Source organism: Tiliqua scincoides, chromosome 1 (genome assembly GCF_035046505.1).
Source record: "Tiliqua scincoides isolate rTilSci1 chromosome 1, rTilSci1.hap2, whole genome shotgun sequence".
NCBI lineage: Eukaryota > Metazoa > Chordata > Lepidosauria > Squamata > Scincidae > Tiliqua > Tiliqua scincoides.
In genome coordinates, this window is record NC_089821.1 from 261,974,719 (window position 1) to 261,988,955 (window position 14,237).

General features: G+C 43.0%; 1 protein-coding gene across 2 annotated transcripts in view; it reads right to left on the reverse strand.

The window, feature by feature from the left end:
- The window catches only part of SRBD1 (S1 RNA binding domain 1), a 193,008-nt gene that overhangs the window by 8,905 nt on the left and 169,866 nt on the right, over nucleotides 1-14,237 (reverse strand). Inside the window, exon 20 of one of the 2 annotated variants that reach the window (XM_066611813.1) lies at nucleotides 9,642-9,684. The exons of the other annotated variant lie outside the window; for it this stretch is intronic. Within the exon in view, the coding sequence (XP_066467910.1) occupies nucleotides 9,681-9,684 (4 nt within the window). The 3' untranslated portion in view covers nucleotides 9,642-9,680. Of the gene's footprint in view, nucleotides 1-9,641; nucleotides 9,685-14,237 lie in introns of those variants that run through there. 2 annotated transcript variants of the gene reach the window in all.

Here is a 14,237-nt window from a genome sequence, read left to right on the forward strand (position 1 = left end):
ATTCCTCAGCCTTCAGGGTTAAAGGATATCAAAGTCCAAATCTACATCAAGATAATGGACTTGGAAAGACAGCCTACCTGTTTTTAATGGCCAAACTACTCATGATGGTGCATTATAGCCAACTGTTCCTTATCCAATTGATCTTAAATTTTTTCTGACTTACAGTGCAAGCATCCCTATGCACACGGACTCAGAATTAAGTCGCAATATTCAATGGGACTTGCTCCCAGGCAAGTGTGCACATAGGACATTAATGAATAAGATCCATATCTAAAGTTGAGTAGACTCCAAATGGCCATTAGGCTGTAAGAATAAGGCTGCAATCCTATGCACACTTACCTGGGATTAAGTTCTACTGAATCCAATTTTACTTCAGAGTAGACATGCTAGGATTATGCTACATGGCTATATTTTCATTTTCCCTTCCTGTTGCAGTCCATGATATATACAAAATAACACATAGTATGGTTGGCAACCTTCAGTCTTGAAAGACTATGGTATAAGCCTACAGCACCCCGTATTCCCAAGCGGTATCCCATCCAAGTACTAACCAGGCCGGACACTGCTTAGCTTCCGAGGTCAGATGAGATCGGACATGTGCAGGGTAACAGTTGCTGCAATACATAGTATACCCCTGTAGGAAATCAAGTCTTAAGATGGAACATATCACTTTGGTACTGATTTGTATTGGTTGTTCATTTTTGAGTTTAATTCAGGGTTAAGGCTTTTGACATGAAAGCCCTGAACAGCCTGGACAATGTGAGCCCAATCCTATGCATGTCTACTCAGAAAAGTCCCATTATAGTCAATGAGGCTTACTCCCAAGTAAGTGTGGATAGCATTGCAGTCTTAGCTACTTTAAAGTACAAACTTTGGTACTTTTATTGCAGGAATATTCCCCCCTCACCCATCCTCAATATGAAATTAGGCCAGTGGTTCTCACACTTTTAGCACCAGGATCCACGTTTTACAACGAGAATCTGTAAAGACCCACTGGAAGTGATGTCATGACCAGAAGTGACATCATCAAGCAGCAAAATTTTTAACAATCCTAGGCTATAATCCTACCCACACTTACCTAGGAGTAAGCCCCATTGACTATCATTGTTAAAAGCATATACATAGTAGCCTGTTCAAAATACAGATCTGTAACATTTCTCCAAATGCAGTCACAGACCATGGCAGTATCAAGTCTAATAGATTAAAAATAAAATATTGAAATAAATGGGGACCCACCTAAAATTGGCTCGCGACCCACCTAGTAGGACCTGATCCACAGTTTAAGAAACACATTAATGGCACAAGTGAAATTGCCTATTCATTAGGCAATTTCACTTGTGCTGGTAATGTTGTGGAATATCAAACTCTAGGGAAGCCTGCCTGGTTCTACCATTATATGCGTTTGGCTGCCTGGTAAAGATGTGGCTCTTTTGCAAGGCCAATTGCTGACTAGAATTTTTTTCCTTAGCACTACAATGAATGAGAGGAATTTCTTTTTTGGCACTGGGTGCCATTGCAATAGTTGTTGGCAGAATAATTTAATGTTTGTTCTGCTTAATTGCCTTTTTAAAAATATTGTTAGCTTCTTTAGATTCTTTGCAAAAGAAAAGCAGGACACCATTTTTAAAAAGTAGGATAATATAAGACGGCACCAGACTGCAGCAGTATGGGCGATGGAGCCGGGGGGGAGGAGGGGAATAATGGGCATGCTAACCAATCTAATGTTTCCTCTGTTCCCAATTGTCCTGAATATTGGTAGGCAGGCAGGCACTGAGAGGTAACTGCGAAATCTTAGCATGGATAGATGGACAGTGCTGCACCAGAATGGTAGTGACAGGCAACAGCTGTTGGAGGTTTGACTGACATAGCAGATGTAACGTGACAGACTCCTACGAGATAACACCTTCCTGACCCAAATGTCTAAATAATACATTCTTTCTAGAGGAGGCCTACAAACCTCTTTATGTTCATAAACTGGGATTTCTTTTACCAGAGATGGAATCATATTGGGTAGCTGCAACATGTCATACTAGGTTCCTAATATTTTAGCCATGCACCAGCATATTCATAAATTAATAAAAAATATACAGTCTGCTGATCAAAAGAAAGATGTTAGAAATCCAGCAGGCCATACTCAAGCCTTTGGTCACATCTAATGTAGTTTTATGAAGCCCACCATACAACAGCAACAGGTAGAATCTAGGCTAAGTTCAGCACTTTTCAGGGTCAAACTCTGCTCAGGTTTTCTTTCCCCCATTAAAAACAGCACACTGAGGAGGGGGCACAGTAACAATCAGAACTGCAATGGGGTGAAGAATTAAAGCCTCCTACCCCCTGCTACTGGTTTGGAATGGTTCGTTCTCCCTGTGCACTATTTACTTAACACCCCGAAAAACTTGCATGTTTCGGGTCCAGTCTTGTTTGATCCTCAGTTCCACTGAATTACAGCTCAATCCTATGCATGTCTACTCAGAAGTAAGTCATATTGTGTTCAGTGAGACTTAACTATCATATAAGTGTGTATCGGCTGTAAGCCTTAGATAAGTGCAAGTTTAAAATATCTTAACTTTCCCACTGAAATCAATGGGATTTAAAAGCACTTTACCATCATTTAACTAGATTGCAAAACTCTTGAGTTTTCATTTTTCCAATATTTCAAACAGGGACTTATTTGACCTGTTTGTAATATTAATTTGTAATTTTTTGTTAACAAATCAGTGAGCGAATAGGTTAAAAGACATGCTTTCATATATATTTTTTAAAACCATAGTTTATTTAATGGCACTCTCTTCAAATTCATACACGTGTTTCATACATACAATTCCTGCACATGTAGAGCATAATGCATGCATCAGAATCTACCTTGCAACCAATGGGTTGGAGCCAGAGAACCACAAAACATGTTCCATCATGAAAAGGAATGTTCTCATTCTCTTTTCCAGGCTGCAGCCCCCCCTCCCCGCCCCCAGCCACTGACTTCCCCTTAGCCAGTCAAAGTGCCTTTCACTCATGCAACATTTTTCGGGATATAATCCAGAGTAATTCAATGGCAGTAACGAAAAAGAAGGAGGTTAGAAAGCTACTATTCTAAATCCACCCAAACACTAACCTGAAAGAAGTCAGGAATAGAGATTGTGCTCTTTAGTAACTGCTCATTCCTTCTACAGAAGACCTATCACAGGTTTTGAAAACTACCATCTATGTCAGAACATCTGTTTCTGCTTAAGTTTATATACATGCATGGATATAGGGTTCTCCTCACATGACCTGAAGCAGATAGTTGCTTCTCCATAAGAAGGTTCCATTCTGCTTCATTAACTCCTTTTATACTGCACCAACTGGGGCAGTTTCATAGATCATTCCCATGCTATCTTTGCCCAGCTGGGAAGTAAGGCAGTAAGTGGCTGAAAATGAACTATGGCAATAGCAGACCTCCCCAGCCCCATGCCCCACAGCAATGGTCCACGATGGTGCCCCCCCGGGAAGCCGCTGCCCCCCTGCGCACAAATCCGCCCCCCCCTACTTACCTGGAGCACACAGAGTCTCGTGCAACTCCAGGACGCATTGGGGAAGCCTCCTGAAGGTTTCTCAATGCTTTAAACTGTGCTTCTGGCAAACCGGAAGTGCAGCTTCCGACCTTGTCAAGAGCCTCAGAGAGGCTTCCGTGGGGTCCTAAAGGTGTGTGAGGCTTCACACCTGGGGCATATGCCCCATCAAGTGAATGGCAGGTCTGCCACTGACCTATGGGACTGGTTTTTCACCAATACTTTTGGTATGCAGATATTTACCTTTAGCGGAATGTGATCTTGCTATGTGGAAACAGTTGCCACTAGGGCTGAGGTCAAATGAGTGCCCCCCTAGAAACCCTCACTCAGAATCTATGACTACTGATAGAAACATTTCCACATGAAACTTAGCGAGGATTCCAGATGGGCTTACTGGCAACAGTGGTTCCCTTGGAGGCTGTTGGTTGGCATGATTTTCTCTACAATGCACACGACTGTGTCAGTGCACAGTGTTATTCTGAAAGTTGCTGTGGGTTTTAAAAAATGGCAATCACCATTTAAATTTATTTTTCATGTTTTTATATCATCCTTCCTCCAAAGAGTTCAGGGTGGTGTAGGTTGTTCCTCCCCTCCTTTTGTCCTCACAACAACCCTATGAGGTAGGTGAGGCTGAAAGACAGCGACTGGTCCAAGGTCACCCAGGAAGCTCATGGCTGAGCAGGGATTTGAACCTGGATTTTCCAGGTCTAAGTCCACTCCCAAACCACTATACCATCCTGGCTCTGATTTTTAATTGACAATTCCCCTCAGAACAACACGCTGTGATAACATCAAACCAATCCCAGAATTAATGAAACCAATAACAAAAAGGCATCTTCAAAGAAACAGAAAACTGTTTTTTCTGCTCCCTTTTACTGTACTGCTTATTTTAGGAAAAGCAGTCATTGCCATGTCAACAGTATCCTTAGTGATTGCAGATGTAGTTTTTTTTTCTTTTCAAAGAGAGACTGTTTAATCTGGTTACATATTTCATAGATCATTTTCACCCAAATAAACGTGCTTGGAAGGCACTTGGAACAGAAATCAATATTAAACACAAAGCTCCATCTCAGCAGTAATGCGTATTGACCATCTCTATTTTTAAATGTCATTGCTAAGAAAAAAAAAGTGAAATGCTTTTGCATGTAGAAAAACGTCCTCAGAGTTACCGCAAGGTCACAGAAAATGGAGCCAGAACGTAAAGATATTATACGGTAAAAGAAAGGAAGAAAAATAGACTGTGTCACAAGCAACTTCCTTTTCTCCCTGCCTTCATTTGGTTTTTGTTGGGTTGAACAATGAATTGGCAGACTGGATTTGACATGAGAATGTTAATGGACAACTTCCACTTGGTTAGATTTGGAGAGCAAATTAAAGGGCCTTCAAGACGTAGTTGTCTCTTTCTCTAAGCACTGCACATTTGTTTGTGCTTGTAACAGCTAAATTGCAATAGGTGCCTGTAAACAACAATTTTAATTTAACTATTGATCACTCCTATCAACATCCAATGCAGGCTGTTTTTAAACTACAAGGATAAATACTGAGGCCACTGCTGCTTAAAAGTAAATATGTTTTAAACTTCAATGCATGTTCTTGCCATCAAGAAATGCGTGCAGTGAGCACTCTTCTTGCACACTCTTTATGAATGTTCAAAATCTGATGAACTTTTGCATTCAACACACAAACGCAAACCCCAGATGAAGCAAATGCCTGAAACAGATGATTTCTCTCCACTTTAGGAAACATGGCAGTGAATGCTGACATTCACACTGAAGGTGATTCCAGTACACAGCAGTATATCTCTGAATTCAGGGCATTAAAAGTTTACTTGCAGTAATCGATGCTTGTGTGTGAACGTCATTAGATTGTGGACACTCAGTAGCCCCTGGCATTCTCTCTCGTTCTCTCTCACACTCACACACACTGGATGAATGTGTGAAAGCAGAGAGAGAGATTATGTTTGCTAGCCATGTCATCAATACAGATGCATCCGCTGCCCATGCCCCTGACAGCTGGGCATTCCTGTATGCCTGTGAAGGGTAGAACTGAACATGAGAGGCCTTCATGGGATCTGGAATTCCGGCTGGTCTGGGAACCATGGCCATCAGGGGCACTGCAGGCATCAGCAGCAGTGGCCCCTTCTGGGGTCCTGGTATTTGCCTAAGAGGGGGCCATGTGCTGAAACTGAGACTGAAATTCTGTGCACTGCTGGTTCCAAAACTGTGAACCATGGCTTCCTGGGAAGCCATGGAAACCAGAAAGGGGAGCCACAGAATCCTCACAAAAACCTGCCACCTTATACAATGGATAGAATTGTAGCCCTATTAGGAAGCCACAGCCAATGGCACAGTAGTTCAAGGGAGCCACCAGTCAAAAAAATTTGGGAACCACTGCTATACACACTTATCTAAGAGAATCTCAACAGGGCTTACTGTTCAATAGACATGCATTGTATTGTGCTGTAAGCCTGCTAAGCAATTTCCCACTATCTTGTGTTTGCAGTTGGGACGGGGGGGGGGGGCAATAAATTTAAAATGCCATTTAAGAACACCTCAATTTTAGCATAAAGTTTTACTAGCTTCAAGCAAATTGCTATTATTAATTATTAACAGTATTTATATACCGCTTTTCAACTACAAGTTCACAAAGCGGTTGCTATCCTCATGTATTCATACTTCCACCTGAGCGTATGCTTAAAGCCTTTGGCAAAATGAATGCTTACAAACAAGCTTTCTTGTTGAGCCTGGCTGGAGCATAAACCTTTATTTTAATAGATTCTTTAGGATACAGAGGGAAATAGCAGCATAGGAAGAGAAGGAAACTCTCTGGAACAAGATTAACTGGTATCAACGGCACTTCGAGCAGTGTAATTGACATAGGGGATTCCCATACACAAAGCACGAAACTATTTTTTATAAGCCATGGCACAAGACCCCGAAAATATCAACCCACATGAAATATAATCTGTAAACCAGATGTTGCAATTTGACCACATAATCTGCTTAACAACCCGCTTAATGAGCATTTTCTCTGGGATTTTCTTTTGGCAAACATTTACATCTAATTAATGAAAAACATCTCACCCAGTAGGCCTGTGCAATGCTCAACAATTGGAAGGGGGAAGGCAACCCAAATCATATTCTTCTACCCAGATCTCCAACTTGGGAGCCTGAACCCATTACCTCATTGTAATTTCTAAATACTCCCTGGTTTCTCTAGTGCAATTCTTTTGCAATACAGACTCTGAAATTCGATAGTTGGCTCATACTGTACTATTTGCCAGCAGAGGACCTGCCACTGTAGCCTGTTTTTTACATATCAACCTCCTTTAGAACTACAGTGCTAAGTTTCCAGGAAAATATATTGCCTTGAAAGTGCTTATGCAGAAATTTGTGGGGCTTTTTTAAGCACAAGAAAGATCAGTATTTGTGTTATAAATACTTAAAAATCATTAATATGCTTTATTAGAATACTGAAGGGTATTACATTTCAACAGGGGAAAAGGATTAAAACATACTGATCATTTAAGCAGCATAGTCAAAATTGTCCATAAGATGTTTGCCATGTGTTTTTCAAGAACATTAAGAGGATTCAATTCTACATGTTAAAAATATAACTACTATTACAGTTTCCATTATAATAATCATTCTATTTTTAGAAGTTTTTAATTCACCCACAATAAGTGGCAGAAGATTGATGCTGGGTAGAAAAAGTAGATATTTGGGATATTTTTTTTCTTAAAACCAAATCTTAATATTAAAAAAGGAAAGTTCGCTTTCAAGCAATAAAGTGCAATTTCAAGGAAATAATACGTAGTTAGCGGTTTCAAATGTTTGGATGGGCTTTTCATACTTCAACAGGACTGGTTTTTGGTGGTTTTTTTACTAGTAATTCTGTATGTTGTAAATCTATTATATAGCCTTTTTTTGTTTTTTAAACAGTGGATTATATTAAATGGCTCCCAAAATTCTGTTCCAGGGAAAACTGAATCACGTCTGGTTTTAGTTAAGAGCCAAATGTTTGCAACCCCATCCAGGTAAGTCCTTAACATTCCTTAACACCAAACAATGGTGACTTACATGAAAATTTTCTGTGTGAACCACTACACATTCATGAACAATTGTTTGGGCATTTGTAAAATTAATGTCTCATTTTCATGAAAATAATTTATTTCACATGGCAGCCATCTTCCACAGAATGGGTAACAAAATTAAATGAAAGCAGGACTGAGTAGAACCTACTCACCATTTCCTGAAAAGAAAAATGTCAACAGAGCAATCTGTTGGCGGCCATTTTGGGAGCACTGCCACAAAGTACACATTTTTGGAACAATGAGACACCGCCCTGTGGCAAGCAAAATGTTTATCAAAAGAATCACCTATAATTCTAACATTAGCCAGAAAAACCAGTGCTGATATTTTGCTCCTCCAAATGCAAGTTACATATGGAATTTAGACTTCCACACCACTTAATAGCGGCAACAACAAAATTATAAAGGTACAAAAATTGGTCATCTCTGTCTTCGGGATTCAAAATGTAGTTGAGCCCCACCAGGACAGAGTGTCTTTGGGGGTCCAATTGTTCCACTCATGGACATGGTGTTTAAAAGATTGGGGTCTTTCATAGTAATGCAGGCATCCACCATAATCCTGGCAGTATCTCATTGCCATCACCCGCTGGGTTTCTGACATGCTCTGGTCAGTGGAAGCCTTGGAAATCATCCACAAGAATTTTCTGGCTTCTAGCAAATAGCCTATGCCTGGTTACTAGAATACAATGAAAAGTGTTCTGTTCCTTCTAGCTGACAAGGATTCAGAGAATGTAAATGGTAACGGGTGATGGCACTAAGCTAAAAAGAAGAGACACAAGGCATTTCTAACTAGGAATCTATGCTACTTTTGAGTTATACGGGTGGCATCTGATACCAACACTAGCACACCTACTGTTTAAAAGGTCTAGGTATGCAACTCTGGTCTTCTTATGCACCTATTTACAAAATGCACAACGGTTCCTAGGTGGTGCATATAGATTAAAATGTCACACAGACTCTTCCTGCAATCTAATCAACACAAAAAATGGATGGCAAGAGGAAATCAAGCATTGTTTACAGTTGTATATTGTATACAAACAATATACAATTACATGATACATATACAGCTCAATCCTATCTAAATCCCACACAGGGATTGCATACAAACAATATACAATTACATGATACATAAACAGCTCAATCCTATCTAAATCCCACACATCCTATCGAAATCCTAGGAGCACCCACACAGCTATCGCTATATTTTGTAAGGATTTCTGGCTGCTGGAGGTCTCCTTGGTGCAGTGGTTCCTCAGACTGGGAACCACTTAGTTTTACTGGGGGTGGGGAGAAGGCAGCGGCACGATCCCCAGGATTACACAGCTGCAATGGCCTGGGGGGGGGTTCTGATCGCTTTTTAAAACTTTTCTAAGGCTTGGGCAGCCCTACAGAGACATCTGTGGGGCTCCCCATTCCCAGAGATCAGCACAGGCAGAGGTAAGTGAAACCCCCCTTCAATCCACAGGATCACGCTGCTGCCTTCCCCCCCACCCCACCCCTTAAGAGGTCAGGGAGAAGTGCTTCCCAGGCTGGTGAGTCGCAACCTATCAGTTTGGGAACTATTGTGTCAGGATAAAGGGACATCAGTTCCCTTGCCCTGGGGAACACCCTAGCAGCTGCTAGGGGGCAACTCAGACCTGTACCATTTTGATCACTGGTGCAAGTCAGAGTTGATTTGTGAAGGCAGATCAGACCAGGGATGGAGGTCAGGATTTGGTGTGCGCTGCTGCCGCTGAACCCACCCCCTCCCAGGCTTGATCCATGTCCATCACTGCTCCATTCCACCCACTCTCACCCTGTTCGACCCCCTCTCTGCCTTCCTCCAACCCTCTGCACCAGCTTACCTGGCCGAGTGGATCTTTGCCTGTTCACTGGCACACGAAATGCCATTCTGTCCTTCCTGCCAGAGGGTCTGCAGCATGCACCAGCCGAGGCTGCTTTAGACTGCTGTAAAGCAGTATCCACCAGCATAACACTAGCTGTGCCACAAGCCACAGGGGTAGGACTGGGCCAACAGTTGTTTAATCATGAATGAATTGAAAGGATCAGCTAAAACATGCAAATTTATACATTTAAAGACAGTCATAGCATATTTCCCTTCTGAAGCAAATGACAGGTAAAGTTTTAAGGGAATTAAGAAATTCAAAAGTACACATTCATCTGCTAGAGTTAGGCCATAAAAAAGAACAAATGCACACTAGGTATCCCCATTCATCAGGGCTGATGATCCTCTTAAAGCCAAACTAGATGTGATGGTGCCTAGAGTGATCTGATTGCCTGAGTCCTACAACAGTGATTTTCAACTAGTGTGTCTAGTCTGCAGGTGTGCCGCAGGAGTTTGGGGGAGGGTCATTTATTAGTATGCCCATGGGGGGGGATGTGAGCCTCCCACCAGCAGCACTGTATGCATTGTCAATTATAAAAAATCTGACAGTATGCCTTGACAACGTTAGCGCTTTGGCAGTGTGCCATGAGATGAAAACGGTTGAAAATCGCTGCCCTTCAAAGTGAGGGCAGGAAGGAACGACAAAGCTTAGCATGGGATGATGGAAGGGGAAAGGAGCTGAATTCTTCCCCCTCCCCAACTGTTCTTTCTTTCCCAGAGGGGTTCTGTGACCAGAAATGACCCCATCAGAAGAAAAACAGTTTATAAAAGCAGTTCAGATGAAGGGAAGCACAGATGGGGGATGAGTTCAGCTCCCTTATCCTGCTCACTATGCAAAACTTTAAATCCCCTTCCCACTTTAGAGGAATTTGATTGGGTTGTATTTCTTATTATCTATTTTGCTTGGCCTTTGAGGAGGGAGAAGGAACCTCTGAGGGATCCCTTTTTTCCTTGGTTGCTGCTTTCAGGCCATTGTTTTTATGCTGTTGCCAGTTTCATATTTTTATCCATATTGTTTAACTTTGAAATTTTAAATTGCTTCTAATGGTTTTTATTCATATGTCTTTATGGTTGTATTTTTATTTTTCATTGTACACCACCTTGAACATAGGAAAGGTGGTATATCAATCTTCAAAATAAATAAGTAAACAAAATATTGTTGTTATAACTGGTTGCAACTGTTCAAGGTCTGAACTTATAAACCTCAACTTGGTCTAGAAAGGGTAGATCAAACTGAGTTCACAACAGCTGCCATGTTCCTTAGTCCAAATAAGCAGGAGATTCTCAAGTCTCCTTGTGCCCATTGCTACACTTTCGTAAGATCCAAAAACACCGTATGTTTTACAAAGTGTATTTCATAGTTTCACTCCACAGGTATGAAATACCTTCACCCATAGCATTCTAATGATGAGCTGGAAGTGAAGGAAGGAGGAGAAGGAAGGAGGAAGAGACTCCATTACAAGCCACTGCACAGGAGCAGCAGCCAGTAGCAGGATTGCTGGGAGTTGCTGTTGCCAGGTGAACCAATTGTTCTCCCTTCTCCACCCCTGGCTAGGTAATTTCCCTCACAGAGGCAGAACTAGAGGCACAAGCAGAAGGGCAAGAGACCAAGGGCTCTTGGCCCCTGGCTCTTCGCCTATGGATAGGAGCCTGTGAACTCCAGGACATAAGAAAATAAGAACAGAGCATCTGGAGGCAGTAAGCATCTGGTAAAGAAGCTTTAAGCTTTCTAAGGATCTATAGACTGCTACACAAGACACAAGCTATGCAGTCAGGCAGCCAGCAGCAGGGTGGGGGCTATCCAGTGTTCTGCATTGAGTGCCACATATATGACTATATACATGTCATGGGTGTGTCCTCGTTGCAAGGAGCAGGTCTGCTCCCTTGAAGCCTTTGTGGTCGACTTGGAAAAGCAGAGGCAGGTAGAGAGGGACCACAAGGAGACTTCCAGGGTCATGCAGGCTTTATCCCATCCTCAAGTGGGCAGCTCACCAGACACCCGGGTAGGAAGTCTTAAGGCTAGAGGACGTTGCTCTGGGGAGGAGGGAAACACTCCCCTGGGGGGACCTCCTCTTCAGGGGATGGGCCCGTATCCATTTGCATGAAGGATACTCCTTGGCGGAGGTGGGTCAAGGACTTCTAGTAGCGGGCGATTCAATTACCAGGAACGGGGGGGGGGGTCTGTGATGGAGGTGTGGCCCGCATGGTGACTTGCCTGCCTGTTGCAAAGGTTGCGGACATCACTTCTCATCTAGATAGGCTGATAGAGTGCTGGGGAGGAGGTAGCGGAAGTGTGGCCAGGAGGTCCTGGAGGCCAAATTTAAGCTATTGGGTAGGAAGCTGAAAGCCAGGACCCAAAAGGTAGTGCTCTCAGAAGTGCTGCCTGTTCCACACACAGGGCCAGTTTGGCAGGCAGAGATCAGGGGTCTCAATGAGTGGATGAGACGGTAGTGTAGGGAGGAGGGGCTAGATTTGTTAGGCACTGGGGAACGTTTTGGGACAAGTGGGGCCTGTACAAGAGGGACGGACTTCACTTGAACCAGAATGGAACCAGATTGATAGCACATTATATTAAAAAGGTGGCAGAACAGCTTTTAAACTGATCCTTGGGGAAAGCCAATAGGAGCCGAGGAGCATCCGGTTCGGAACTTCTCATCTCATTATTCTCAGGGAAATAATTCATTAAGGGGAATAATATTGCATTATTATTACATTATTATTATATACATTAAGGGGAATACATTGCAACATTAAGGGGAATAATAAAAGCTTCTTCAAATATGTTAGAAGCAGGAAACTTGCCAGAGAAGAGGTTGGCCCTCTCGATGGTGAGGGAGAGAAAGGGCAGTTAAAAGGAGACTTAGAGATGGCAGAAAAATTAAATGAGTTCTTTGCATCTGTCTTCACAGCAGAAGACCTCGGGCAGATACCGCTGCCCGAACGGCCCCTCCTAACCGAGGAGTTAAGTCAGATAGAGGTTAAAAGAGAAGATGTTTCAGACCTCATTGATAAATTAAAGATCAATAAGTCACCGGGCCCTGATGGCATCCACCCAAGGGTTATTAAGGAATTGAAGAATGAAGTTGCAGATCTCTTGACTAAGGTATGCAACTTGTCCCTCAAAACGGCCATGGTGCCAGAAGATTGGAGGATAGCAAATGTCACGCCAATTTTAAAAAGGGAAAGAGGGGGGACCCGGGAAACTATAGGCCGGTCAGCCTAACATCCATACCGGGTGAATGCCTCATCAAAGATAGGATCTCAAAACACATAGACGAACAAGCCTTGATGAGGGAGATTCAGTATGGCTTCTGTAAGGGTAAGTCTTGCCTCACAAACCTTTTAGAATTCTTTGGAAAGGTCAACAGGCATGTGGATGCGGGAGAACCTGTGGATATTATATTTCTGGACTTTCAGAAAGCTTTTGACACAGTCCCTCACCAAAGGCTGCTGAGAAAACTCCACAGTCAGTGAATTAGAGGAACTGGTTGAGGTACAGGAAGTAGAGAGTGGGTATCAATGGGCAATTTTCACAGTGGAGAGAGATGGAAAGTGGAGTGCCCCAAGGATCTGTCCTGGGACCTGTATTTTTCAACCTGTTCATAAATGACCTGGAGGCAGGGCTAAGCAGCGAGGTGGCCAAGTTTGCAGATGACACCAAACTTTGCCGAGTGGTGAAGACCAGAAGAGACTTCAGAAGGATCTCTCCTAACTGGGAGACTGGGCAGCAAAATGGCAGATGCATTGCAATGTAAGTAAGTGTAAAGTCTTCCACATTGGGGCAAAGAATCAAAACTTTACATATAGGCTAATGGGCTGTCTGAGACAGATCAGGAGAGAGATCTCAGGGTCCTTGTGGACAACTCGATGAAAGTGTTGACCCAATGTGCGGTGGCAGTGAAGAGGGCTAATTCCATGCTTGGGATCGTTAGGAAAGGCATTGAGAATAAGACAGCTAATATTGTAATGCCGTTATACAAATCGATGGTAAGGCCACACCTGGAGTATTGCGTCTAGTTCTGGTCACCACATCTCAAAAAGGATATAGTGGAGATGGAAAAATTGCAAAAGAGAGCAACCAAAATGATTACTGGGCTGGGGCACCTTCCCTATGAGGAAAGGCTATAGCGTTTGGGCCTCTTCAGTCTAGAAAAGAGGCGCCTGACGGGGAACATGATTGAGACATTCAGAATCATGCAGGGGATGGACAGAGTAGATGGAGAGACGCTCTTTTCCCTCTCACATAACAACCAGGGGACATCCACGAAAGTTGAGTGTTGGGAGAGTTAGGACAGACAGTAGAAAATATATCTTTACCCAGCGTGTAATTAGTTTGTGGAACTCTTTGCCACAGGTAGTAGTGATGGCATCTTGCCTAGATGCCTTTAAGAGGGGATTGGACAAATTTCTGGAGGAAAAGTTCATTACGGGTTACAAGTCATAGTAGGTATTTGCAAGGTCTTGGTTTTAGAGGCAGCCTGCCTCTGATTGCCAGATGCAGGGGAGGGCACTGGGACGCAACAAGACAAGTCTGTTGTCTTGTGCACTCCCTGGGGCATTTTGGTGCTCCACTGTGAGATACAGGAAGCTGGACTAGATGGGCCTTTGGCCTGATCCAGCAGGGCTCTTCTTATGTTCTTAAAGCATATTAAGCTGGACTTGCTTTCTTGTGAAGGAGCTTGCAGAGCCCTGGTGGGGAAGAGTGGAGTCTTCCCAG